The 26,850-nt window shown below is 42.7% G+C and overlaps 1 protein-coding gene across 1 annotated transcript; it reads left to right on the forward strand.

Annotated features, from left to right (window-relative positions):
• homer2 (homer scaffold protein 2) lies at positions 1-26,568 on the forward strand. The gene is made up of 9 exons (XM_072695476.1): positions 1-232; positions 12,529-12,685; positions 18,955-19,086; positions 19,251-19,343; positions 20,155-20,297; positions 20,939-21,095; positions 21,562-21,672; positions 22,753-22,833; positions 25,207-26,568. Exons 1-9 carry the CDS (start codon positions 228-230, stop codon positions 25,393-25,395), a joined length of 1,068 nt encoding a protein of 355 aa, XP_072551577.1. The 5' UTR covers positions 1-227; the 3' UTR covers positions 25,396-26,568.
• The last annotated feature ends 282 nt before the right edge of the window (positions 26,569-26,850 follow it).

Raw genomic sequence — 26,850 nt, forward strand, 5'->3', positions numbered from 1 at the left:
ACCGAGCGCGAGGTGCAATTAGACGAGCTCAATGTTTAGGGGGTTCTCGCGCTCAGAAACCAAAGATAAACCTATAAAGGTGTGGGTGTGTGTGGGGGCGTGAAAGCAGCGGTGGAGTGTGGAGTGTGTGAGTTCAGGAGTGTGTGTGAGGTTTTTGGGGAGAAGCTTCTTGATGCCAAACGGATTCACTCACACTTGCAGCTACTGACCGGAGTCCGCGCGCGGCCATGGGGTGAGTGTGTGTGTGTGTGTGTGTGTGTGGATCACTTTGCTGTCAGTGTGCGATCGGCAGTAAATGTGCAGAAACTTAGTTTATTCTAGTGTGTCAGACTGTGTGTGTGTGTGTGTGTGTGTGTGTGTGTGTTTGTGTGGACTTTGGCTGTGAACTGTCAGTGTGGTGTGTGCGTCTGTGCGCGCTTGCGCTCGCGCTCGTGCTGCACTGTCACTGTCACCTCGCCATGTTGAACAGCGGCGGAGGTAGTGGGCTTATTTAGTGCTTTTTGCTGGGGGTGGGGGCAGTGAGTGTGAGAGAGAGAGAGTGAGCAGAGTTCAGTGATGTTTGAGTAGATTTGAGTGGACAGGAGGGTCAGTGTGGGCAGTACTGCTGGGTTTGTGAGGTCTCTGTGTGGGGAGTACTGGTGGGCTCTAGGTCTGTGGTGGCAGTACTACGGACTTGTGTGGGCAGTAGTGGTGGCAGAAGTAGTGGGGTTATGAGGGCAGTAATGGTGGGTTTTTAGGTCAGTGTGGGCAGAACTGGTGGGTTTTCAAGTTGACTGTTGGTTAGTATGGATGGGTTTCTGAGGTCGGTGTGGGCAGTACTGGTGGGTTTCTGAGGTCTGTGTGGGCAGTACTGGTGGGTTTGTGAGGTCGGTGTAGGCAGTAGTGATGTTTGTGAGACCAGTGGTGACAATTGTGGGTGGGTTCTAGGTCAGTGTGTCCAGTACGGGTGGGTTCTAGGTCAGTGTGTCCAGTACTGGTGGGTCCTATGTTAGTAGTGGCAATAGTGGTGGGTCCTAGATGGGTATGAGCAGTGCCCGCGTGGGCAGTACTCATAGGGTTCTGTATCAGTGAGGGCAGTACTGATGGGGTTATAATTTCCGTTGTGTTGGGCTGTTAGCCCGTCAGCGTTCTGCTACCATCCACTGCTGAACAAAAAAATGCTGGCCATGCTGGTCTAAGCAGACCAGTAAGTTATCTGGCTAGCTGAGGAATCCTGCTGAGTGCTGTTCTTTTCTATGCTGTTGGTTGTTTTAGTGGGGTAATGTCATGGGTTTATATTGGGATGGTGTCTAAGTGTTGTATGGTATGGCGGTGGCTGGTAATAGTGGGATAGTTATTGGGTTGTAATGGCTGTAATTGTTGATTTCTGAGATTGTTGTTGGGTTTTCTATGGTTATTGTGGCGTTTTTGTGTTTCTGGTTTTGGTGATGTGTATGTTGACTTTTTGAGCAATTTTAGGCAAATTTTGCAAATGTCTGTAGGGGTTAATGAACTGGTAAATGGTCAGCTGCTGTAAAATGTGAAGGGAAAAGGCCAAAATTAGATGACCTCTGGTGTTGGTAGCACAACTTGAGCACACTGAGGAACACTACTAACAGTACAGCTAAATTTTACATTTATGGCATTTATCTGACGCTCTTCTCCAGAGCGACTTACAAGGTTACTCGTATTACAGAGGTGGGCCGACGTAGTGTTAGGAGTCTTGCCCAAGGACTCTTATTGGTGTAGCGCAGCATAGTCGAACCCCAGTCTCCCACATGGTGTGGTAGCTCAGTGGCAGGTAGTGGTGTTATCTGTTGCGCCACACCAACCACACTAACCAGTGCAGTGCTGGAAGCTTATCCGAAAAATATATTCTCACTGCTTCTACACTGAGCTAACATAAGCCGGAGTAGCTACCTATCCACTAACTTGTTAAGGACATCCTCATTAAGATCCTTGTTGTGTAGAAGTGTGGTGTAATATTATACGTAGTTGCAAATACAAGCAAAACCGTAACAGTTTACAGTTCTTCTGAAGATCACGAAGACCTGAATACAGGAGCATACCGGTCTGACAAGTGGAGGAGACCAACTTGGATAACCACTCTGTACGATTATGGGGGCAGAAAAGCATCTCAGAATGAAACTTGGAGACAGATGAGATACAACAGCAGAAGACCACACCAGGTTCCACTTGGTCAGCCAAGGACAGAAAGCTGAGGCTGCAGTGGGCAAGGCTTACCAAAACTGGTCAGTTGAAGACTGCAAAAACGTTTCTGTGAGTCACGCAGATGGTAGAATCAGAATTTCATGCCGACAGCATGAATGCACGGACCCAACCTGCCCTGTGTCATCAGTCCAGGCTGGTGGAGAGAGTGTAATGGTTGACTTTGGGCTCATTAATGCTGATCAATCATCGCTTGAATTCCACAGCCTATTTTAGCATTGTTGCTCATCATTGACTCTTCATGGCCTCAATTTACCCATCTAACAGCTTCAAACAGCTACTTACAGTGTGATGATGTACCACATCACAAAGCAAAGGCGGTCTCAAACTGGTATTATGAACATGACAATGAGTTCAGTGTTTTAGTTTCCTTTCCCATGTCACTGGATCTGAATACCTTGGGATGTGGTAGAATGGGAGATTCACAGCATGAAGGGGCTCCAACAAGAACTGAGGACCTAAAGAATTGAGTTTTGAAAGCAAAAGAAAGTCAATTGTTCAATGAGTGTCAGTATTAAAACACAAATATTGCAATTAAATTATCATGAGTAATAATGTCATGTACTTTCTGATGCATGGATAATGTACAGTGCTAATGCACCAATGAACTGTACTTATGTACAGCATTCATATACATACTTTACAACATCAATGTACAGTACTAATGTACATGTAGTAATGTAGAGCACTAACATACGGATATGTATATATCATTGTGTGTGTGTGTGTGTACACATCAGGATATATAACACCCTGATGTACAGTAATATACCAATATGCTATGCTGATGTACAGTACTAATATACAGTGTGTTTCTGAAAGGTGGTGGAGTTGTGGGTGGTATTGGTGGGTGGTTTCAGGGCAGGTGGAAGCAGCTAACACACACACTAGTGTGCTGTTGATATGCATACTTTTTATATGTAAAAAAATAATATGCATATCAGTGTTCAGATATAGAATCAGTATAAAGAAAGGGTGGGTATTTATTCATTCGATGACTTTTTCTGATAGCAGTGGTACTTTGGATAGTTGCTGGTACATCGATTCTGGGGTGTGTGTGTATTTGTCTGTGTGGCACTTGCTGATCCAGAGCCTCAGGAATGCCATGCTGCCACAGCCAGAACAAAGGGATAACACACACACAGCTGTGTCAGGGCTCAGCATGTAAGGTCGGTGTGTGTGTGTGTGTGTGTGTGTGTGTGTGTGTGTGTGTGTGTGTGTGTGTGTGAGTGCGTGTGAAACCTGTCTGACGCTCTGGAGGCTGCCAGACCAGTCCGAGAAGTCTCAGCTTACGCAACACTGAAACACACACACCTCAAACTCTCTCTCTCTCTCTCTCTCACGCACAGACACCTCAAACTCTCTCTCTCTCTCTCTCTCACGCACAGACATCTCAAACTCTCTCTCTCTCTCTCTCTCACGCACAGACATATCTCTCTCTCTCTCTCTCTCTCTCTCTCTCTCTCTCTCTCTCTCTCTCTCTCTCTCTCTCTCTCACACACACACCTTAAACTTTTTCTTACACACACACCTACTGTCCCACTCCCACACCCACAGTACACATGGAAACCTCACCTTTAAAGTGATAGTTTGGTAAAGATTTACACCAGTTACTCCGAATGTAGTCAGCTGATACAGTGTGAGGCAAGCGTGTGGCGATTTAGGCATGCCGTTAGCATCATGCTAATTGAGGGCTATAAGCTTCTATTCCATGTTTACTACAGTACCCTCATAGCTTCAGTGCTAATTGGTGGAGTATAAGCTTTCATTGCTCATTGGCCACAGGTGCCTTGTAGCTCTAGTGCTAATTGGCAGGGTATGCTAATTGGTGGAGTGTAAGCTTCCATTGCTCATTGGCTACAGTAGCCATATAGCTCTAGTGTTAATTGATAGGGTACAAACTATCTGTGTTTGTTGGCTACAGTAACACTGAAGCTTCAGGGCTAATTGGTGGGGTACAAGTGTCCATTGCTCAATGGCTACAGTAACCTTATAGCTCCAGGACTGATTGATTGAATATAAGCTTCCATTGCTCATTGGCTACAGTAGCCTTGTAGCTTCAGGGCTAACTGGTGGGGTATAAGCGTCTGTTGCTCATTGGTTACAGTAGCCTCATAGCTCCAGTGGCAGTTGGTAGGGTAGAAACGTCCATACGCTCCCATTGTTTGATGGTTGCAGTAGCCTAAAGTCTCAACTGAGGAAATCTTTAATGCTCAGTTTAGTGCAGTTTTGTTTTTTTTCATCACGAGGCGCCGTGGTTGTTAATAATAATCTAAAAGTATTCGAAGCATCCCGCAGCTGCTGAGATTCCTCTGGTCAACAGGTGGAAATTGGACATGAGGAATCTGAAAAAGGCAAAATGACCGGTTTAAAGAGCTCATATCCTGGAAATCCTGGAGTACTTTTTAAAAATAAGAGTGATTATGTGATTAAACATTCTTCACTGATCACCCCAACTGTCCGTATATGCAAACTACACTGTACAAATAACCTGTTCTTAATTCTGGGCTTTTGAATGAGGCACAGTACAAGACAGCCAGTGAGAACAGAGCTCATTTACATATATCTTATTGTGTCTTAAAGACACAATAACAAACAGTATATTTATTCGGGCTTTTAGACTGATGACTGTGGCTCCTAAACTCACACAAATACGACCTGTTTTATAAACACACAGTAATTATAACCTCAGTAAAGTAACACAGTGTCTGTAACACTGTTTGTTTGTTTGTTTGTTTAACACTGGTCTTGTTTCCTGGGGTGATAATGAGCCTGTGATGCTAATCAGTGGGTTTTGATCAATGAATGTTTGGTATTGATTGGTGATTGTTTTTCCAACAGTCAGTCAGGCCTCAGGTTACTTTAGTGGGACAGGCTTACAATGAGCTTATAGATTAACCTGACATGCGCACACACACACACACACACACACACACACACACACACACACGCACACCCTGCTTCACTTTCTGACCTCTAACTGACAGGCGTTCTGATAACTTTAAAAGCACACAGAGCCACAATGTGCGCACACGTGTGTGAGTGTTGGGGCTGTACCAGAATTAGAATTTGGCTGTTCAGTGTATGAAGATATTCTTTAGAGTCTCTGGCAATCGGAAAACCCATTGGCATGAGTTCCAGTGATTTCGACCTCATTAACAGTCATATGCTATAGTATTGGGAATACTATGTGCAATACCCCCCCCCCCCCATGTGCAATTAAGAGTCTTTTGCTGTAAATAATATTGTTATTGCTCTTTTAATTTTTAATTCTTATTTATATTATGTATATAGTGTAAATTATTTATCCAAATTTTTGTAACTGAGTGTCTTGCTATCCCTTTCTGCTGTTACACTGGGATTTTCCTCACTGCGGGACTAATAAAGGACTATCTTATCTTATGCAACATGGGAAACCTGTTTTTTGCGCATGGAAAATCAATGAGTATGATTAGTATGACTAGTAGTATGACTGTATATGAATATGTATTTGAATTGTGGCTTATTCGAATTGCCAATCTTTAATTTTTCAGAATAGTGAGACAGACGGCATGCATATTTCTGCTCAAAAATGCTCTTATAGCCCTAATTAGCCTTGTAAATTGACCTATTGCCTGCATTATGTCATCACTGTCATGCATCATTTTGCATATTTTTATTGGCTCATTTATCATGAACTTTCAGCACGGGGGGGCAGCAGAAATGGCGATACATGGTTTCTGCAGGAGAGAGGGTGTTCTAGTTCTGCACAAATAACTTCAGCACGGCCTCCTAGCCATGTAGCTACCCAAGTTTCTTTTAACTTCATTAGGGTTGTCCTTCAAAAGTTTAAAATGTTGCCATACTGTAGACGACTTCTGAGACGTAGTTCTAGTAGTCTAGGTTACCAACCACGCCACATCAGGTTTCAGCTTCTCTCATCAGTTGACCACTAACGTGTGTTGTCACATGGTTGTTTTTTTTAGCAAGCATGCCAGCTCACCCTGTTGGAGCATAAAAATATGTTAATGATTCCTCATTAATACTCCTTGTGTATGATTTTTATTTTCTCTGTTTTATCCTGTCATTGTAATACACACTGACTGACAGGAAAAAACTTGGAGATCACTGACCGATGACTCGGCTCGTCCACTGTCGGGGGACTGTGTGTGTGTGTGTGTGTGTGTGTGTAAGGTGATTAGGCGCTTGGCCCAGTCTCGCCCTAAAGTCTGTGTTAGTAAATGCCATACTGGTCCAGGGCACATTGGAGTGTACAGCAGCTCAGATTGTACCCACAGACGTGTGTGTGTGCACGTGTGTGTGGGCCTTCCCGAGTGCAGTGTGAGGATGGGGTGTTTCGTGAACATTAGTACTTTAAGGTTGGTAAATGATAGGGCAGTGCTGTGTTACAGACAGAGCTGCTGGCCATCTGCTGCTGTCTTGCAGAGCCGCCTGAGCTGATTATGCAACCAGACTGCAGCTATAGACCACCATTCATCTGATTACGTAGCTTTAGATCACCATTCTCAGAGCAACTATAGACCACCATTCATCAGATTACATGCCTATAGAACAGCTATAGACCACCATTTATACACTCACAGGGTGCCTATAGACCACAAACTATCAGATTATACACTCACAGCACAGTTATGGACCACCATCCGTCAGATTGCATACATGCAGAGCAGCTATATGCCACCACTGATCTATGTATACACTCACAACACAGTTATAGACCGCCATTTGTTAAATTACATGCATATAGAACGGTTATAGACCACCATTCATCAGATTATATCCATACAGAGCATCTTAAAACCACTGTTCATTGGATTTTACACCCACAAAGCAGCTGTAGACCACCTTTCTTAATATTCTGCACACACAGAGTAGCTCTCCACCATTCATCAGGTGATGCACTCTCAAAGCAGTGCTAGACCACCATTCATCGGATTTTACACCAAAGCAACTATAGACCCCCATTCACCGGATTATACTCACAGAGCAGCTATAGACCACCATACAGCAGATTGCTCACCCGCAGAATTGCTATAGATCGCCATTCACCTGATTATGCAGCTCTAGATCACCATTTATCTGCAAATACTCACTTGGCAACCATAGGCCACCGTTCCTTAGATTATACACAGTGCTCAGATCATAGTCTATGATAGGGCTGCGCCATATTGAAAAAAATATATATATATATTACAAGCACATTATATAACTATTTTTTTGTCACTTTATTGAGAACGCAGTCTGTGTATCCAAGAGTGGTGTAAAATAAATTGTTTTCTATAGGTATAATCTGCTCCTGGCAGACATGTCCTGGGAAATTGGAACAGTGGGGACACTGTATGTAAGAAGTGTCCTTGCTGTGCAGTGTAAAGTATCCCTGTTGTGTAAGGTACAGTGTAAAGGAAACTATTAGGGTCTAATTTCAATGGAATTTAAAGTTTCTCTTTGTAAAATGTCCCGGTGTGGGATGTAAAATAAGGTGTCTGGGTCGTGATGTAATTAAAAATAAGTTTCTTTGATGTGGTGTAAGGAATAGATATTTTAAGGCATATCACATTGACTAACTTTATTTACTCTGACTAAAATGGCAGATTGTTTCTTTGTTTGATTTTGAAAATGATACTGTTTTTAGCAATAAAAAGTGTGTAAATGTGCTGTGTGTATAGTCAGCTAACCAGCTCTGGTTACACCTCCATGATACACCCTGTCTCGCATGTGACAAGTTACTGTTTGCCAGCCAGCTAACTGGCTAACAGGTTCCTCCAGTAATACGTACAGACAGGCTAACAGTTCAGTTCTGCTTTTTGACCATTTGTAAGATTTAAAACATGTAGCGCTCACTCAGTCAGGAAACAACATGAGAACATTCATTGTTTTCATCAGTAAGTTAAAACTGAAGGTGTTCGGTATCTGACTTTTCATCTCATTGTGGGTTATTGTTGACAAAATTGATAAAAAAGTCTTTGTCAGCAAGTAATTCAACAAAATTCTGTTGATGGGCATTCCTGTTGGTCACACACTGGAACAGGACCTGTTCTTGGTCAGCATCCCATGATCAGTTGGGCGAAGAAGCCAAACAATGCAGCCAAGCCTGTGCTTCCAAAACAAGAGAGCGACGGTAAGCCTGAAGCTGTCCGGCGTGTGTTTTCTCCACTCAGGCTGCTATTATCTGGTTTTGGAGAAGCCGGAACAGCAGCATGTTTAATCGCACATTCAGAGAATTCTCTGAGTGTTTGAGATGGTTCTGTGTGGACGGTTCACTGTCCTTTGTTTATGAAGGCAGTTTCACAGAGCGGTGAAGCCAGGTGGGGCAGAGAAGCAGGAGGAGTAGGAGAACTCCCTGAGGTGGTATGAGAGAGGAGCCTGAAGAGAAACTCCAGCTCTCAATGAAACCCATATTCGTTTGCGTCACTGATGGAAGGAGGTGGATGTGGCTGATTGTGTCCACGTTGCGGTTAAACACTATGTACAGCTCCACTTTAGACTAGACATCGCTTGACATCAAAAGGAGTGAGACCACAACTGGAATAGAAGTTTGGCCAGCAAAAAGGTAGATTAGATTAGATGCCCTGTACCCTGTAAATAATTCTGGATGAATGAACCAATGGATGAAATTCAAATGAAATCAATCTTTTACATTTTATTTCCTGTAAAATTTCTGTTTTGGAGATGCATGCTTTTCTTTGGACAGTGACAATATACAGGCAGTAAACTAGGGTCACACACACACTTATTTGTCTTAAAATAATTAAATAAAGCAAAAGAACTGCCTAACTGATTTGTGTTCATTTGCGTTTAGGTGTTCTTAGGCTGTGGTAAATCGGTCAAATAAGTTGACCAATGATTGATGTAGACGTTGGTACATGTAGACCAATAGTGGCGGTGAGAAGGCGGGACTTAAACAGACATTTTTAAAGCTGTAAATTCAAAGCTGCACACAAAATGTGAGTGGACCGTAGAAGCATTCCAGTTTTGCACAATTCAGAAATCCTGTCCAGAAACATTTTTCACATTCCAAAAAAAGGACATATGCTCACCCTAAGTGAACATAATTATATATATTTTTTTAATTATGCTGACCAGAGCACAGAGGTACAAAACCCAATCATATAAAAAATGTAGAAAAGCTGGGGCGGTGGAACTTAGTGAAGTAGCTAACTTGGTGATCTGCATGCAAAATAGCATCATAAATAATAAAATCACAGAAGGAAAGAGAATATTCGTGTCCCCTGACTGGCTCCGAGTTTATTTAGAGCAGAGTGGAAGAAGCAGTTGCGCTTCTACACGGCTAATATTAGCGGTTTCTTCGGCTTGGCTTTTTAGAGCTGACCTGCCCCTGTCGCTACCCGGCTTGTGTGGCCTGTCTGATTTGAATGCCGCATGTGTGTCACTTTACGGTGGCAGCCATAGTCACACTATATGTGGTACATGGACTTTTATGCTTGAAGCGATATATAACATAAAATGAAATTAAAGCAAGTATGCAAGATATGTATCCACTTTTGGGTTATAGTTTGCGTATGCTTAATAATCACAAACATCACAAAAAGTGAGCACGCTTGAATAAATTCTGCTTAAAATAGTGCCTCAATGCAACCAGATTGCATTTTCATATATTCTCAGCTGTGTATTACTAGGTCAAATCAAACAGCAATGTATAAATCGGGTCGATGATATGAACGATCCAACTCCTACAGCTGTATTGAAAAGTGCAATAGCCTAAAGAAATGCATGGAGTATAACCAGGTCATTCAGTGTTAGGAATTGCAAATGTTTATATAATGTGCAGTAATGGAAAACGCATGAATTAGAAGATCACACTCACCCACACCCAATGTTGGGTGGAATATTAAAGAAAGTACTTATGGTTGAATGCACTGTCCACTGAATACACTTTAATTATGAATACATTACTATTCACAAAACATTTCAGTTACATCTTAAAGGGGCACATAAGAGAAAACTCGCTGTGACTTTTATTAAACTCACACTGTTGAGTCACACACTACAAATCTGGTAGCATTGTATAAAGTAACTTGTGTGTATGCATGCGTAAAGGTTTGCGTATGTGCCATCCAAATCTGGTAGCGACAGTGTGGCTTAAAGGTTTTTCACTGTTTGACAAGTAATTTAGTGATGACCAGGGGAGCATTCATGACCCTTCAGTGTTTGCTGTGCTGATTCTCACTGACTGTTGACTGTTGAGTTCAGCCAGTTGTTTGATTTGGCTGTGGTCACGTTGCCAGCCTTCCTGCAAAGCTGCAGCTGATTTTGCTCAGATCTGAAGCTTCTGAACCACTATTGACTCTGTATCTGATCTAAGCGGGCACTTGAATATATCATTTTTGATATAAAAAAAGAGAAGTTTTCACACACAGCTTTTGACAAAAGCAGAAAAATAACGGTAATTATCAGAGCGGCTCCAGTGACTGGATCACCTGTCAGGTTCTGAGAGTTTTTACTGAACTGGGATAATCCGCTTTTAGCTGCAGCAGGAAGATGGAATTCACTACAGGGAAGTCTAAAGCTCTGCTTGCTGGAGATACTTGATCGTTTTACACTTTAAATCTCTAATCACCATCCGTCTGCTTGCAACTGTTATTTGATCATTTTTGTTTATTTGTTTATTACTTTATTTTACTTGATTGCATTTAATATTAGATTTCACTTCTCTTACTTGTGTATTTTTTGCAGGTCGATTTTACAGTACTTTTTTGGGTTAGATATTTTTTATATTCTTTAATTTAAAAAATATATTTATTTGAGGTACAATTATCTTTTTTTCTTATCCTTCTTGTTAAGTAATTGTAATTTGTTCATTAAGTTATTTTTTCTTTGTTTTGTTAATTTAAATGAGATTTAACTTTTTTTTTTTTCCAGTTACTGTTTCATTATACTCTCCATTTACGTATTAGATTACACTGGAATTAAAGGCCATCCTCAAAGCTAAGTTTGGTGGCCTGATATGAAGCGTAAGAGTCACACTTCTTATGTTCATAAATTGCTCGCAGATTACTGTACAGGAAGCCTAAGGGGTGCTCTGTAATGCCCTATAATGTTCTGGCAGACTGTAAGACACTATAGGAAGGGTAGGGGGTGAGATGGCTGAATGAGAACGGTGGTAAAGACAGAGGAACAATAGAATATAGAGTGGATGGATTAGTTGATCAGAATAGTTGATGGATTGATTTGATTTTTAGAAATGATTGACTCCAGCCGATGAGCTTTTCAGAGTAGTGGATGATGATTCCAGGCGGACTGACCGGCACACAGCCGGCTGCACAAAGAGGCATTATGGTTAAAGCAGATTATGGACAGGGTTGAGATTAGGATTAATGAGGACAGTGAGAGAGTGTGTGAGGGTTTGATTTCTCTGAGGTGTGTAATCTCAGAACCCGGAGGTTTATTAGCTCAGACTGACCACAGCCATCTCTCTCTATCTGTCTGTCTGACATGTACACACACATTGTACACACACCTACACACCCGCACACACACACTGGCTCTAGGGTGGGTCCGGGGGAGTATTGGGTTGTTTAGCTGGACACCCCCACACACTAAAGAAGGCAGTCCTGGTGATGGGCACTATAAAAGCCATTATTGTATAACTGCTACAACTGTCTAAAAAAACAGCCACAGAAGTGAAAATATTAAAATGCGAATTATTAATAATATAATTCATTAATAATCAGGTAAGGATGGTACTTTCTTTGTTTATGAAACCATGTCCATGTCCTTCATTTCTCTTGTATTTTATTTTGTACTGTGCATTTGTGTGGGTTTATGTAATTCATTTTTTGCTAATATAATTAAACACACCGTTTCTGTTACTGTGGCTTTTGACTGATTCTTGGCTGTTTTTATTAATTGTGCTGGAATTTGGTTCACTTCTGTTTTCTAATTGAAGGTATTGCAGTACTACCCCTGAGGAAACCAACCACATTGAAGATGGTCATGATGATAATAATAATAATAATAATAATAATGAAATACAGTGTAGTAGTAGTCGTAGTATTTTTTACTACAAACAAAAGAGCCTGCAGATATACAAACAGTGGGTTCATTAATTGGAAATGGAATTAAATGGGCGATTAATATTAATAAGATTCTCAGCAGAAATTCCAGCTGATAATCTCAGCAGCTGGAGGGATTTACTGTTCCAGCTGTTCACATGCCTCTAACACTGCTGTTCATTTCAATATGAAGGCTGACATTTTCTTTCTCTCTCTCTCTCTCTCTCTCTCTCTCTCTCTCTCTCTCTCTCTCTCTCTCTCTGTCTCTCTGTCTCTCTGTCTCTCTGTCTCTCTCTCTCTCTCTCAGGGAGCAGCCGATCTTCACCACCAGAGCCCATGTGTTCCAGATTGATCCAACCACTAAGAAGAACTGGGTTCCTGCCAGTAAGCAGGCCGTCACCGTCTCATACTTCTACGACAGCACACGCAACACCTACCGCATCATCAGTGTGGATGGGTCAAAGGTCAGTTCAGCTGGAATTTACTATGTGTAGTTTATGATCTCTGATTGGGAAGTCTGTTTGGTGCTGTCACCTGAAAGTGTAGCTGAAGTGCGCAAGCCAATCAGAGTATTGCTGGATCAGTCTGATTGGCTGTCCCTGAGCCGTCTCTGTGAGCGTGGATCAGCGCAGGCCTTTGTTTCAGCGTGTTATCATGGTGGTGGTGTTGCGCTGGTTGACCGAGAGAAGAGTGATAGTGTTTGACAGGAGGGAGATGGTCTGTAAGTTTGTTCAAGCTCCGATTCCTATCTCGTAGCTCATATAATTAAAATATCAGTTAAATAATAAAGGAGCTGGACATGTAATTCTAATTTTTTAAAATGTGGTTGTGTGTACCTGTGTGCGCTCAGTGCTGTTGAAGTTTGTTTATGGTGTAAATGCCCCCATATGAGTATTATCCTCCCAAAAATCTCTCTGATCAGCAGTATCTTTGTCTAACGTTTCTCTCCGAGCTGAAGCTTATGAGCTTTAACCCGTACAGTCTACACTGATCAATTTACATCATATTTAAATAGATTTACTTATTTGCATAACTGATTTACACAGTTTCATAATGAAGTACATCGACTTCTGATCTCAGTTCTGTGCTGCCAGCTTTGAGTCCACTCCCCTGACTATGCTCTGCTTGTTCTAATGAAGCAGAGCTGAGACACGCACATGGGTATCATAATGCTGCTCTGTTGTCCTGCATGCAATTAAACAAACTTCACCTTTTTTCATTTATGAAGAATACAAACAATAAGTATCTTTAAAGGTGCCACAGAACACAGTATTGAGGATTTAACATTGTTGTTGGAAGTATAAATTAGGGGTGTGCCAATCCCATACTCTGTATCTTTCAGATACTGGCTAAACTCACGGGTTCAAATATCAGAAGAACAAAAAAGTGTAATCGGATCGCTTACCCCAAACTATTACATAAATGCATGCCTACATGCTGGTATTGTAGGCTTCAGAACTTGGTGTAGCTTACAGATTATAAGAAGCAGTAATACTTACCCTGTCTAACCCTGTTATTATAGTCTTTACAAGCAACAACTCCAGTTGCAGGCATGATGTAAATTTATGATCAAAATATGGTCAAATTGTACATATGTCTACATTCTGATAATATTTACAGCTCAAATTCAGACATATTTAAGTAGTTTAGAATTTCTCAATCCAAATATAATCTGGCATGTGTGACATGTCTTTTATAAATTCTTTCAGTTCAGTTCATTGATAACATACGTCTCCACTCAGAAAAGTTGAAGAGTCTAATATCTCGAGGGACGAAAGATCTCCTTAGCCTGTCTACTGAGCGGCTCTGTGACCTGTCAGAACAGTAATTTTGTGACTCTGGTTGGGGCGAAACAGCTCAGAAGCGGTTTTCCAAGCCTGTGTACCACCCTGTTATGTGGCCTCAGAGACAAATGCACTGCTTGCCCTGTTCTGTTGGAGTTGGGAAAATACCATATAAGAGCTTTGCTTTTATTGGGTGGCTTACGACACTATAACAGCACTATAACAAGAACATAGTAATGATTTCTGAGTCTTACATGACAGTGTTGCTGTGCATTAAATGGACCAGCAGCCACTTGGTGCCCACTCGCTTCTTCTGGTTTGACTTTCTGGTAGTGTGCTTTACCTCCTGATCCAGTCCAAGAGATGGTAAAAGCCACTGTATTAGCTTTTAGCATAGCACGGATACCCACTTGCCTCCCCAGCTTTCATTTAGTCATTTGTGTTACCGTTGGCTGGCTGGCGTAACAAATTATAGGTTGGTGTGTGTGTGTGTGTGTGTGTGTGTGTGTGTGTGTGTGTGTGTGTGTGTGTGTGTGTGTGTGTTCCAGTATGTGTATTTATACATAATTGTGTAGAAGTTTCTATACAGTGCAGAATATTTAGTGTGTTGATATTATACAACATATGCATAGTGTAGCCAGCATGTAGTATGTTGTGTATTAGTGAAAGCTAGTTACGAACAAGTCCAGTGTATGTGTATAATATATGGGCAGTAGTGTTTATTGGTGTAGTGTGGAAGGAAAGACACCAGTCCTAAACTGACTAATTCTAGCTCGGATGCTCCCGCATCTCCTTCCAGATGGTAGGAGGTTGTACAGTGTGTTGCTGTGGTGTGAGTCCCTGATGATGCACACTCAGTGCTGGGAGTGAATGATAGCAGAGAGCTGTGCACCAACAATGTGCTGAGCCTTTTTCTCCACCTTCCATTGAACCTTCCTGTCAGTCACGGTAGAACTGCCGTACCACACTGTCGCACCATTGGTCAGGGCGCTTACAGTGCAGTGCAGTGGTAGAAGTTACTTGAGATCTGAGCAGAAAGGAAAAGAAATGTTGGACCGGGAAGATGGGAGGCCTGTTTCTCGTAGCAACCCCTATTCCGAACCTAGCAGACCCTGGAGGTGATTGGCTGTCTAGTATCAAGTCGCCATTATTTGTGCAGCTTTAGTTGGCAGAACGTTTTCGCTAGTGGGCTTGGGTGTACATTTTGAGGATGAGCCAAGAGTATTTGATATGTAAATGTAGTAAATGATGCTAAAAGGCTGAGAAATAATGTTGTGGTGTTGTTTTTGCAGCAACTCTGTCAAGAAGTCTTGGAGAGATTAATAACCACAGTGTTTTTTTTTCCACGTTTCACTCTGGGCTCTACCGCTGAAGCTGTGTAGGAGCTGTAAGGATCCTGTGAAGCTGCTGAACGCTCACAGGCCTGCTTCTGGGGTGTGTGTGTGTGTGTGTGTGTGTGTGTGTGTGTGTGTGTGTGTGTGTGTGTGTGTGTGTGTGAGATATAAAGGTGTGTTCCCTGAGGATTTTCAGCGGATGTGTCCTCCCTCTGTGCTGCGTTTACATGCTGGGTTGTCATGGAGACGTGTCCCTTGGTGTGGGCACAGGCCTGCTGATGTCATGTCACACACACACACACACTTTCTGAAAGGCACATGCTGTGTGTGTGGTTTAGTGCAGTGAGCAACAATGTTTTTTTGTAATATTTAAGAACAAACTCTCTCTTTCTCACACACACACACACACAGAGAGAGAGAGAGAGAGCTCTAAAGCAACACTATGCTGCCACACAAAATGCTCCACCCATCTCTTAACAGCACCTGCTGCTCTCACACTCTCCCTGGCAACACACACGTGTATGTCTCTGTGTTTATGTATATTCATGTAATACATTCTCTCTCACTCTCACTCTCTCTCTCTCACACACACACCAGAACAGTTAACGCCTTTTGTAGAGAACTGTTCAGTCAATGGTCAGGACCCCCACAGAGCAGGTATTATTTGAGTGGTGGGTCATTCTCAGCACTGCAGTGACACTCTCATGGTAGTGATGTGCTGCACTGGTTCGAGTGTATCAGACACAGCAGCTTTAGGGTCAGATTCCCTATAGGGTTTAGGAGTTGGGGTAGGCTTGTGTTGGAGTGAGTGGTTTGAGTTGAGGTCAGTGGAGATGGCCAGCACTGTTGGGGTGAGTGGGAGTGATCAGGGTTGTTGGTTAGTTGAGGTGGTCAGTTGTTGATCAGTTAATTAGTCAGGATTGTTGAGGTCATTTGAGGTGGTCAGGTTTGCTGGTTAAACAGATCTGAGCCTGTGTTGCTGTTTCGCAGGCTCTCTGCAAGTGCTGTGTGTTCCTGTAAGTGTGTTGCTCAGATGGTCAGCCGTCACGCATCATCAGTGCCCTCACTCTGGGGTCCAGCTGGGGAATGGCCACACACACACACATATATGTACACACACATCTACAGCCCACAGGAGATTAACCTCAGTGGGCTTGGACATCAGTGGAGTGGAGTGGCAGTGTGTTAGCATTAGCAGTGTGAGTGTTTGACTGGTGTAACATGGATAAAGTGGATTAAACTTTCAGCCGATTATCCGATTAGCCAGCAGAGCAGGAGACCGAGGAGGAGGTTTCGTGTGTGTTGAGTTAGTGCAGTTATCAGTGTGGTGTCGTATTAAATAGTTTGGCTATAGGGACGTTATGAGTGTGTGTGTGTGTGTGTGGGGAGACGGTGATTGAGGTGGTTTCAGTCTCTGATGCTAATTTGTGCTCTCGTTCTGCTGAACGCTGCTGAGATAAGTATCCTAATTACGCTGTCTCACCACCTGACTGTTTCTGCTATTCTGATGTAGCGCCTCTTCTGTGTGAGTGTGTGTCGCTTTGCTAAAGGCAGATCAGTCATATAAAAGTTCCATGCTGGTAAACGCTAGCGCTACCAACCTTTAGTTCGGCCTCCCTTCTCCACTCCCCTTCTGAGCTCTCTGTAGGGACCGCTGGTTGTCCTGACGTGGTAATGGGCAGGTCTACCGTGTGAACACAGTGACCTAACATCCAAAACATCAGTTATGGATGGTATACGGTGTATACCATGTTCAGTCTGGAAGCAGCTTTATGCTCTCAAAAATTCGAAACGGGATACAACATGAGATTAACTTTGCATTTTAACAACTACAGCAAATTGAGGTCCCTGCCGGAGAACTCCCGGCTATGATGGCAGAAAACTGAGTTAAATTTGCGTTTGCAATAAACAGCACAAGGTTTTCTGCCAAGCAAGTAGTTTTTTGGGGGTTTTTTTCTAAAAGTTGCCTATAAATCTCTCATCAGCAAGGCTGCAAGCGAGATTCAGATTGGTCCAGCCCCAAGTGGAGTGACCGTAGTATTACTACAAGATTACTACAGTGTTACTTCAAAATACAGCAAACATTATACAGTATTCACTCACTGCCATTTAATCAAACCTCTGCCTTGATCAAATATGTGTTACCATACACCAGTTATAGTAATAATATAATATATAAAAATATAAAACATGCAGGGGTTTGTTAGTAACAGAATACAAGTAACGGTGTTGCGTAATCGGGATACAAAAAAACAGTAAAAATTAAATAGCTTACAGGTGCATTTTAGAAATATTAATTACTAGCAACCTAAAAGGTATCACTGCTCTTACCATATTTGGTATACCAAATTACCTTCTCCCCACTTCTCTGGACCGACCTGTTAGAAGATTGACTGCTGGGGTCCTCTTTACCTGTGTCAGACCAACTGCCACCTACCAGACTGACCACCAGGCACCCCTGCCCCCCTGGTCAGACTAGCTGCAAACCCTCCTGACATGGCTACCTGCCTAATGACTTAATCTTGATAATACCAATATATCCTCATTACTCTTACCATCATGCCTATGAATAATATTAGTTCTACTATATTATGATTATTATGATTATGATATGATTAATGGTGCTTTATCAATAATGTATAAGTAGTTCTGACTAGAGAATGATTGGTTCCCTTTGTGAGTCTTGGTTCCTCCCATGGTTTCTTCCTCCAGCTCTGAGGTTTGAGTTGAAGTTTGGTTTGCTCTTAGGTTTTTATGTCTTGTTGAACTCTTGTCCTCTCACTGTTTACTGATTCTGTAAAGCTGCTTTGTGGCAATGCCAGGTGTAAAATGTGCTTTGCTTCCCTGCATGGCTGGAAAGTTCCACTTGCTAATGAACATTTTTTTATTATTCTTTTTAGGGGAAAAAAGGGAAATATCATACTCCAGTATAAGTCTCCAGTAAACATCTTTATATATCCTATCTGACCTTCCTAAATACTCAATTTGTATGTTTTGGTTTTTTTTACATAATCTAAAAAAGACAGCAGCCCATTACTTAGAGAGCAGAATACACCTGACCAGCATAAACTAGCTTAGAACATTTTACATGAATGTTGAATTCATGCTGGTCTTTGCTATCTGTTTCATGAGAGAACTAGATTGTTTGATGTGGAGATGAGCTTTTTGGTATTTGGTGTAGACACACAGTTTTATGTGAATGTAAGTGTTAAGATGTTCTTTTGTTTTTATTTGTATAGATGGCTTTAATGAAGCAAGTAATGGAAAGTGATCAGATTACATTACCTTAATATAATTACCTGTAACAGAAGGCATTTATAAAGTAGCCCTCCCAACTCTGGAAATGTGTTTATTGAGCACAACAAACTGATCTGTGTTAGTCATGAATCAGTCTTGATTTTACAGTCTTTGCTAGTCTTGCAAGTGTGGTGCGAGAGCGTGAGATTAGAGATGGTGTGTGTGATGAGTTGGCAGCCCTACCATCAGCCATGAGCTGATGAGCATGAGCTGCAGCCTATTGAAGTCTATTTTTGTGTGTGTGTGTGTGTGTGTGTGTGTGTGTGTGTGTGTGTGTGTGTGTGTGTGTGTGTGTGTGTGTGTGTGTGTGTGTGTCAGGTCATCATAAACAGCACCATCACTCCCAACATGACGTTTACCAAAACCTCGCAGAAGTTTGGGCAATGGGCCGACAGCCGAGCCAACACCGTGTTCGGCCTGGGCTTCGCTTCAGAGCAACAGCTATCAAAGGTACAAAACTCTTTCACATGCTCTTGCAAGCTCTCAAACGCTCAGACTCTTACATACGTGCATGATCTTACACACTCTTGCATGCCATCACACTCCTCCTCTCTTCCGCACTCTTGCATGTTCCCTCTGGGTTTTTTAGTAAAGTTGTGTTTCTTTTGAAACAGTTTGCGGAAAAGTTCCTGGAGGTGAAGGAAGCGGCCAAACTCGCCAGAGATAAATCTCAGGAGAAGACTGAGACTTCCAGCAACCACTCACAGGTACACACATTACCATATCCCCACACACTCAGCATTATAGCCCCGCCCATTCACGCTAACTCAGTAATAAACATCTTGAAATGCACGGTCCACAGCGCAAATAATTTACTGACTATTACACAGTATTTAGAGAAGTGTGTGTATACGCACTAATGTGCTCATGGCAAAGATGAGCTACAGAATTACAGCAGCTGAGTCAAAGGTCATTTAGTGCTCTATAGACGGAGCTCTGATTCTCTACAAGATCTTGAAATTGAGTGTGTGTGTGTGTGTGTGTGTGTGTGTGTGTGTGTGTGTGTGTGTGTGTGTGTGCGCGCACGTGCGCATACCAACACGTAAATGACTGAAGAGGAGCTTCATGACTAAAGCTGCTAAATCATTTAGCGCTCTACAGACACCTGATTATCTACAAGAGCTTGAAATAATGAATGCATTCAGCTACTTGAAGTTGCACCAGTTGTTGACACTGATGTGCAAATGCACACAGCATCTGCTTAGTCCCTGTAGAGAAGTAGAATAGGAGACTCTGACACAGATAAACATAAACTAGGCACCATGTCTAATGGCAGGCGTGGGCTAGAAGGGGAATAAAACAGAGTGAAAATAAGTTCTCTGGAAAGATGGTGTTCCATCCAATACTTTTAGGATGAGTTGGCGATAAGGTGAGGTGGTGATCATCCAACATCCTGGCCTTACTTATGCTGTTGTCCCTGAATGCAATAACTTTTTTTGTATCACCCTTGATTTTGGAAGAAACAACGAAATGAGCATTTATGGATTTTTAACCATGACACTCTGCTGTGTTCAATAGGAGTCAGGAAGGGAGACTCCAGTCCAGTCGTCCAATCAGGTGTCCAGTATGAATGGGACGGACGATGAGAAAATCTCTCACACACCGGAAACCACGGCGCTGAAGACTGAGAACGACCGACTCAAAACCGCTATAGAACAAAGGTAACACGTGTATATACTTACAAAACACACAATCACTTCAGGAAACACTGGAGCTGTGAGGCAAATGTAGCTAGCAAGACCTAGAAACTTTTACCTCACCAATTAGACCTATTAAGTCACCCAGTCCCCCCACTAGCTAGGACTACCAGCGTTAGCTAAAGTGCTAAAGGCTAGCATAGGCTTCCTCCACTTCATCTTCTCCCACTGCTTCAAACGCAGCACCACTGAAGCTCAAAATGCTTGGAGAAGAACACTAAATGCTAATTCTCTTAGTCAGCTAACAGACACCAGTGTAGGTGAGTGTTGTGGGTCGTTCAACCCACCCAAAGAGAGCGAGGCAAGTTACGCTTAACCGGAATCCCAACCATATATAGCTGTGGCATCACTTTCGACTCAAACCGTTGACCTCCTGATGACATAACCATTACATAGATGGCTGTTCTACTCAGGAATAGTTGACCTTCGTTCATCTTTGGAGATTTCATGTGTAATATGTCAGTGGGAACATTAAAATGCCCAGAACTGACATACTGAGGCTGGGCAACATGTGCACTCTCACCATTAAGGACCCCACTGATGTGTATGTGTGTATGTGTGTATGTGTGTGTGTGTGTGTGTGTGTGTTCGTGTGTTCGTTCCAGTAACTCGAACGCTAAAAAGTATGAGACGGAACTTCAGACTCTGAGGGAGAGTAATGCTCGTCTGCTGGACGCTCTGCAGGAGGCTAACAGCAGCGTGGAGAACTGGAAAGCACAGGCTGCGGCCTGCCAGGAGGAGAACAACATACTGAAGAACAAGGTCTCAACTCCCCACCTACATTTAGAGTGTTATTAATATACATCCTAATGAGAGACTGTAGCTCCACCTCAGTATATATCACAATACCTACATTTAGAGTGTTATTAATATTAACCCTAATGAGAGACTGTAGCTCCACCTCAGTGTATATCACAATACCTACATTTAGAGTGTTATTAATATTCACCCTAATGAGAGACTGTAGCTCCACCTCAGTGTATATCACAATACCTACATGTAGAGTGTTATTAATATTCACCCTAATGAGAGACTGTAGCTCCACCTCAGTATATATCACAATACCTACATTTAGAATGTTATTAATATTCACCCTAATGAGAGACTGTAGCTCCACCTCACCTCACAATACCAAGTTTAGAGCGTGTTATTCATTAAGGCTGTGTATTTGCATGTGTGTTGGCCTTAAATATGGTAATGAGGTAGGTGTATATATGCGTCTGTGTAGATTGCTGAGCTGGAGGTGCAGTGTAAGGAGGTGAATCAGGAGAAGGAGAGAAATGCTCAGCTCACTCTGAGAGTTCAGGAGTTGGAGACAGAACTACAGGATAAAGAACAGGTAACATGGGATATATATGTGTGTGTGTGTGTATGTACTATTATTTATACATTTGTATACAAATAAACTATATTTGCATATATTTACTGTTGCAAGAAGTCAACCTTTTTATGTGCATCAGTACACAGATCAGTCATAACATTAAAACCACCCGCCTTATGTTGTGTAGGTCCCCCTTGTGCCACTAAAATAGCTCTGACCTGTTGAGGCATGGGCTCCACAAGCCCTCTTAAGGCGTCCTGTGGTATCTGGCACTAAGACATTAGCAGCAGATTCCCAAAGTCCTGTAAGTTGAGAGGAGTGGCACCTCCGTGGATCATAATAATAAGCCTTGGGCACCCATAACCCTGTAGCCAGTTCACCTGTCGTCCTTTCTTGGACCACTTTTAGTAGGTACTGACCACTGCATACCAGGAACACCCCACAAGAACTGTCTGATGTTTTGGGAACATTCCGACCCAGTCATCTAGCATCACAATTTGGTCGTCGTCAAAGTGGTTCAGATTCTTGCGCTTGCTCATTTTTTCAACACATCACCTTCAGAGTGTTCTCATGATGCCTAATATATTCCAAACCAACCCAGAAAGATGCCATTGTAACCAGATAATCAATATGATTAATTTTGCTACAATGTGATTAATTTCAATGTTATGGCCGATCGGTGTATTTGTGTGTAATACTTTTGTGTATGTGTTTATGTGTGTGTACTGCATCTATATATATGTTCCTACCACTAGTGAAACAGGGGTTCTTTAAATACATGTAATAAAGCCAGAACTGTTAATGCACTGTTAAGGCTGCTTTTCAGATTACTCCGCTTTCAAAATACAGTAGACAAGCTTGTGTGTGTGTGTTCAAAAGACACTGATATACTTTGAGTGCAGAATTGCAGAACAGGCTCTAATCCTCATCCTACATACACACACACACACACAGACGCACACACGTTCACTCACTCACTCACTCAAAGATGTGAGTCATCCTGCCCCCGCTGTGCTGCCTCCAGAACAAGCCAATCAGAGAAGTGGTTTCAGCAGAGTGTGTGATCATGTGTGTAATTTTGTGTGTATCTGTGTTCAGGAGCTGGAGAATCTAAGGAAACAGGCTGAGATCATTCCACAGCTCATGGCAGAGTGTGAAAGCATCACTGCCAAACTACAGGTAAATAACACAACCTACAGGTAAATAAAACAAATGACACACTCAATCAACTGAAGACTCCTAATCCCTGTCCTGGATCAAGACCTTGTTGTGGCAAAAGGGCTTGAGTGGTCTGATGATTTTCAAGTCATCAGGCGCTATATGCGTCTGGTAGGGTCTCCAAAGGTCATCTGGCCTGAAGATTCTGACAAAGCCGGGCAAATAATGACTGCTGTTGAGCACCTGGTGGTCAGGCAACCCACATGGGAGTGAGAGAGGGCAATGTGAGAGGACCATGTGGACCCACCACCCACAAGGTTCAGAATAAGGTCCAGTGCTCAAAGGGCAAAGGCAAACAGGCCTTCTATTTGGTATCAGCAGGCAGTAAAGGTTGCAGCTTTGTGGAAGAAGGAAATTCTGGGACATGAGAGGAGTTTGGTCTCCTAGTTGACACGCCTCTGTAATGTTGCATGGTCCTCAAGAACAGTGCCATGACCAAAGAAACCATGACTAAAGAGTTTGTAAGCTATCGTGCCATCACACTGCTTGGCCTTCCCAGGAAAGTCTATGCTAGGACCTTGGAAAGAAGATTCTCTCAGATGGTTGTTTTAAGGACCTGGAGAAGGGTGTTCTAAGGGTATGGGGTGGCAGGGTCGTTGTTGCGAGCCGTTTGGTCCTTGAACTGTCAGTGTTAGAGCTGTGTCTGTATTCTCAGTCAAGGTTGTTTGGATTGAACTCTGTCAGGGCTGTGCCTTGTCTCTGTGACGGTTTGCAATCTTAACAGTGTATGATAACAAGGCGTAGCCAAGGGCAGGAGGGCTTCTGGTGGGGGAAGGGGGAGGGATTGTTGTGTCTCTGCTGTTCACACATTGTAATGTCCTGCAGGCTTCTTCATGTGGGGCCTCCAGTGCACACTTTAGCAGTTTCCTGAATCAGCATTTCCAGGGAAGGAGTTGAGAACCTACCCTAAATGGTGGAGTTTAAGTATTGTTTGCGCTTGTTCACGAGTGATTGGAAAGGGGATTGTGTGCTTGACCGTGGGTTAGGAATGGCTGCTGCAAAAAATGCAGTAAAGGAAACCATACAGATACAAGCAGTGTTTTCTTCTGCTCTGATATCTGGGAGAGGCTTGAAGTAGAGCCTCTGATAAAGATGCCCCCTGTTTTCCTCTCTTTTGGAGGTATACCGGGCACAGCCATGATCTCAATAGGTGATAGTGTCAGCTTGGTTGGGAGAGCCTGGGGATCCCAAAGAGGAGCTGGTGGACGTGGCTGTGGATAGGAATGCCTGGGCTTCTTTGCTTGCTTTATTGCCACCATGACCCTGAACTGGATCAAGCCGATAATATGATAATGATTACACTCATAATCACCTCCACACTCAACGTCACCCTGTCAACTCTGTGTCAACCTGCACACTCATTATCCACTCGCACATTAATGATCACTCGCAGTACAAACGTCCCAATTGAATACAGGTCTAAAATACTGATTATGATCAGTACATCAGCTTCTGATTAATTAGTCATTTTTGCTGAAATGCATTAAATGTGTTGTGTTTTTAAAGTTTTGCTTAAACAAACAGAACCAAAGATTCAGATTTGACTATTATTGAGCTTCACACCCAGGCGCACACGTGCAAAATTGCAGACACACTGTCCTACCTGTTGGTTCTCATTCCTGAAATGCATGAGTTAAACCTATACCTATATCTACATTTAGAATATTGTTAATATCCAGAATGAAGTTCTTTTAAGAGTTGTGTGTGTGCGTGTCTGCATGCGCATTTCTTTAATTGTGATACTAAACCCCAGCTGTGCTGGACAGTATACGGTCCAGCCAGAGGCTCTGTTTCCCTGCAGACGTTTAACTTTAGAACCGCTATTTCTGCTGCAGCCATTCCTGCAGGGGACCTTGTGGGGGGAAGGGGGGTCAGACACGCTTCAAACCTGCCCTATTATTAACCCCTTCAGAGTCCACTGTTTAAAGAGTTAGTTACTGACCGCTGAGCTGAGAATAGTGCTCCATCCCAATAATATCTGGACAACATCGGCCCTGTGCTCTGAAACTGACCAGTGATGAAGATGGTAGGGAGTGGCTGATAAACTACAGAAATGGATGGAACTACAGTCTGAAACTGTTCCCCTATATAGTGAACCTGTAAGGTAGGGGCTTTTTAATCAAGTGACCGGTGAGTAATAGCACAAGAGATGGTCTCTAAAAGTGCCCAGTGACTGGAAACATAAGGTAAGCATTTCCAATAAAGTGGCCAGCAAGTGGTGGCACAAGAGTAGGTGTTTCCAATTAAATGGCCAGTGAGTGTGAATTTTATGTTTTTATTTTGTACGTGTACGATAATAAATATATATTAAGTGTGTGCGTGTGTGTGTTGTAGGCGGCAGAGCAGGCCAGTAAGGATGCTCGGGGGAGGGTGACTGTGCTGCAGACTGAAGTGGAGGACAGTCAGCAGAAACACACACACATGAAGACGGAGCTGAAGAAGTTCATGGATGTTCTGGAAGGAAAAATTGACGAGCTGCACGAAGTCCGCCAGGGGCTCTCCAAATTAGGAATTGATAACTAAACACATGCTCCCACAATATATACTTTTACACACACACACACACGCACACTAACAAACAGTATATACACAATATTAGCTGGGTATCCAATGAACGGTTCTGGAGCTGACTAAGTGATATTACCCCACTGCAGTCCCCCTTACCAACACACACATGCAGAGCTGTACAGCTCTAATTAGGAAGTGACAGCCATAGCATTTTATTATATATATATATATATATATATACACTAACACACACACACACTTGGCTGGGTTTGTTGCAATGTGGTGAAGGGCCTGTCTTTCTGTGTGTGTGTGTTTGTGTGTGAGGGAGAATAAGGGCTAAGTGGTATTTAGTACAGTGATTAAACAGTAACAGGGTTGACCTGAGTTGTACTGTCCACACACACACACACACACGCACGCGCACACACACACATACATGCATACAAAATCTCTGTCTCTCTCTCTCTCTCTCTCTCTCTCTCTCCCTCTGTCTCTGAAATAATGGGGTGTAACGGCCGGTATCTCAGGGTGTGTTTGGGTTCGTTATGCACACACACACACACGAACTGCAGTGTCACTAAGTGCCTGAGGGTGGCGCTCTCTACAGGAGTCCCTCACAAACCTCCCTGTCTGCACCCAGCTGCTGCCCCTGGTGGTCAGGAGGCGCGCACACACACAACACATGCAACACACACTACTACACAGATTAAAGTGCAATACAGAACCTGGCCTGCAGGAGGCGAGGGTGAGGCGACGCTATGATGTACAGTTTGTATGTCTTGGCCATAATTGATCATTGGAGTTATGAAATGACCGGAATCGATGCTAGATAATCTATTTCTGATTGCTGTGATCAGAATCGTGCATGTCTGAAACTCATCTGTCTAATTTTTTTGTTTTGTTTTTTGGAACATTGTTTGTTGTAACATTGTGACTGTGGTGGGCGCAGTGTTCCCTCCTTTGGCTTGGGTGTGTGTGTGTGTGTGTGTGTGTGTGTGTGTGTGTGTGTGTGTGTGTGTGTGTGTGTGTGTGTGTGTGTGTGTGTGTGTGTGTGTGTGTGTGTGAGAGACACCCTCAGTGACTCTTTAGGACTTTTCTTCCCAGTTTTCCATGTCTGTTTTTTCTGATCGATGCTGTACGAATATTGATTATTGATTGTCATAAATATAGTTTAAGTATGAAACCTTCCATGCGCGTGTGTGTTGCTTTTCTCCAGTTGTAGAATACTTGTTGTGTGATGTGCTAAGCTGACTGTGAAAGCAGGTGTGAATTAGTGACGAACAGAATCTTATTGATTCAGTTCAGTGAACAGATTCAAAAATCCAGTTGAATCCAAATGTTCTGCAGTGCTTTTGCAGCTGAATCCACATGGTTACTGTGAACTGTTCAGTATCCCAAATTATGTTCATTATAAATGATCCCAGTATCTGCTATAAATGTATAAATCCTCTTTATATCCATTATGAATTA

The sequence above is a fragment of the Salminus brasiliensis genome, chromosome 13 (genome assembly GCF_030463535.1).
Source record: "Salminus brasiliensis chromosome 13, fSalBra1.hap2, whole genome shotgun sequence".
Classification (NCBI taxonomy): domain Eukaryota; kingdom Metazoa; phylum Chordata; class Actinopteri; order Characiformes; family Bryconidae; genus Salminus; species Salminus brasiliensis.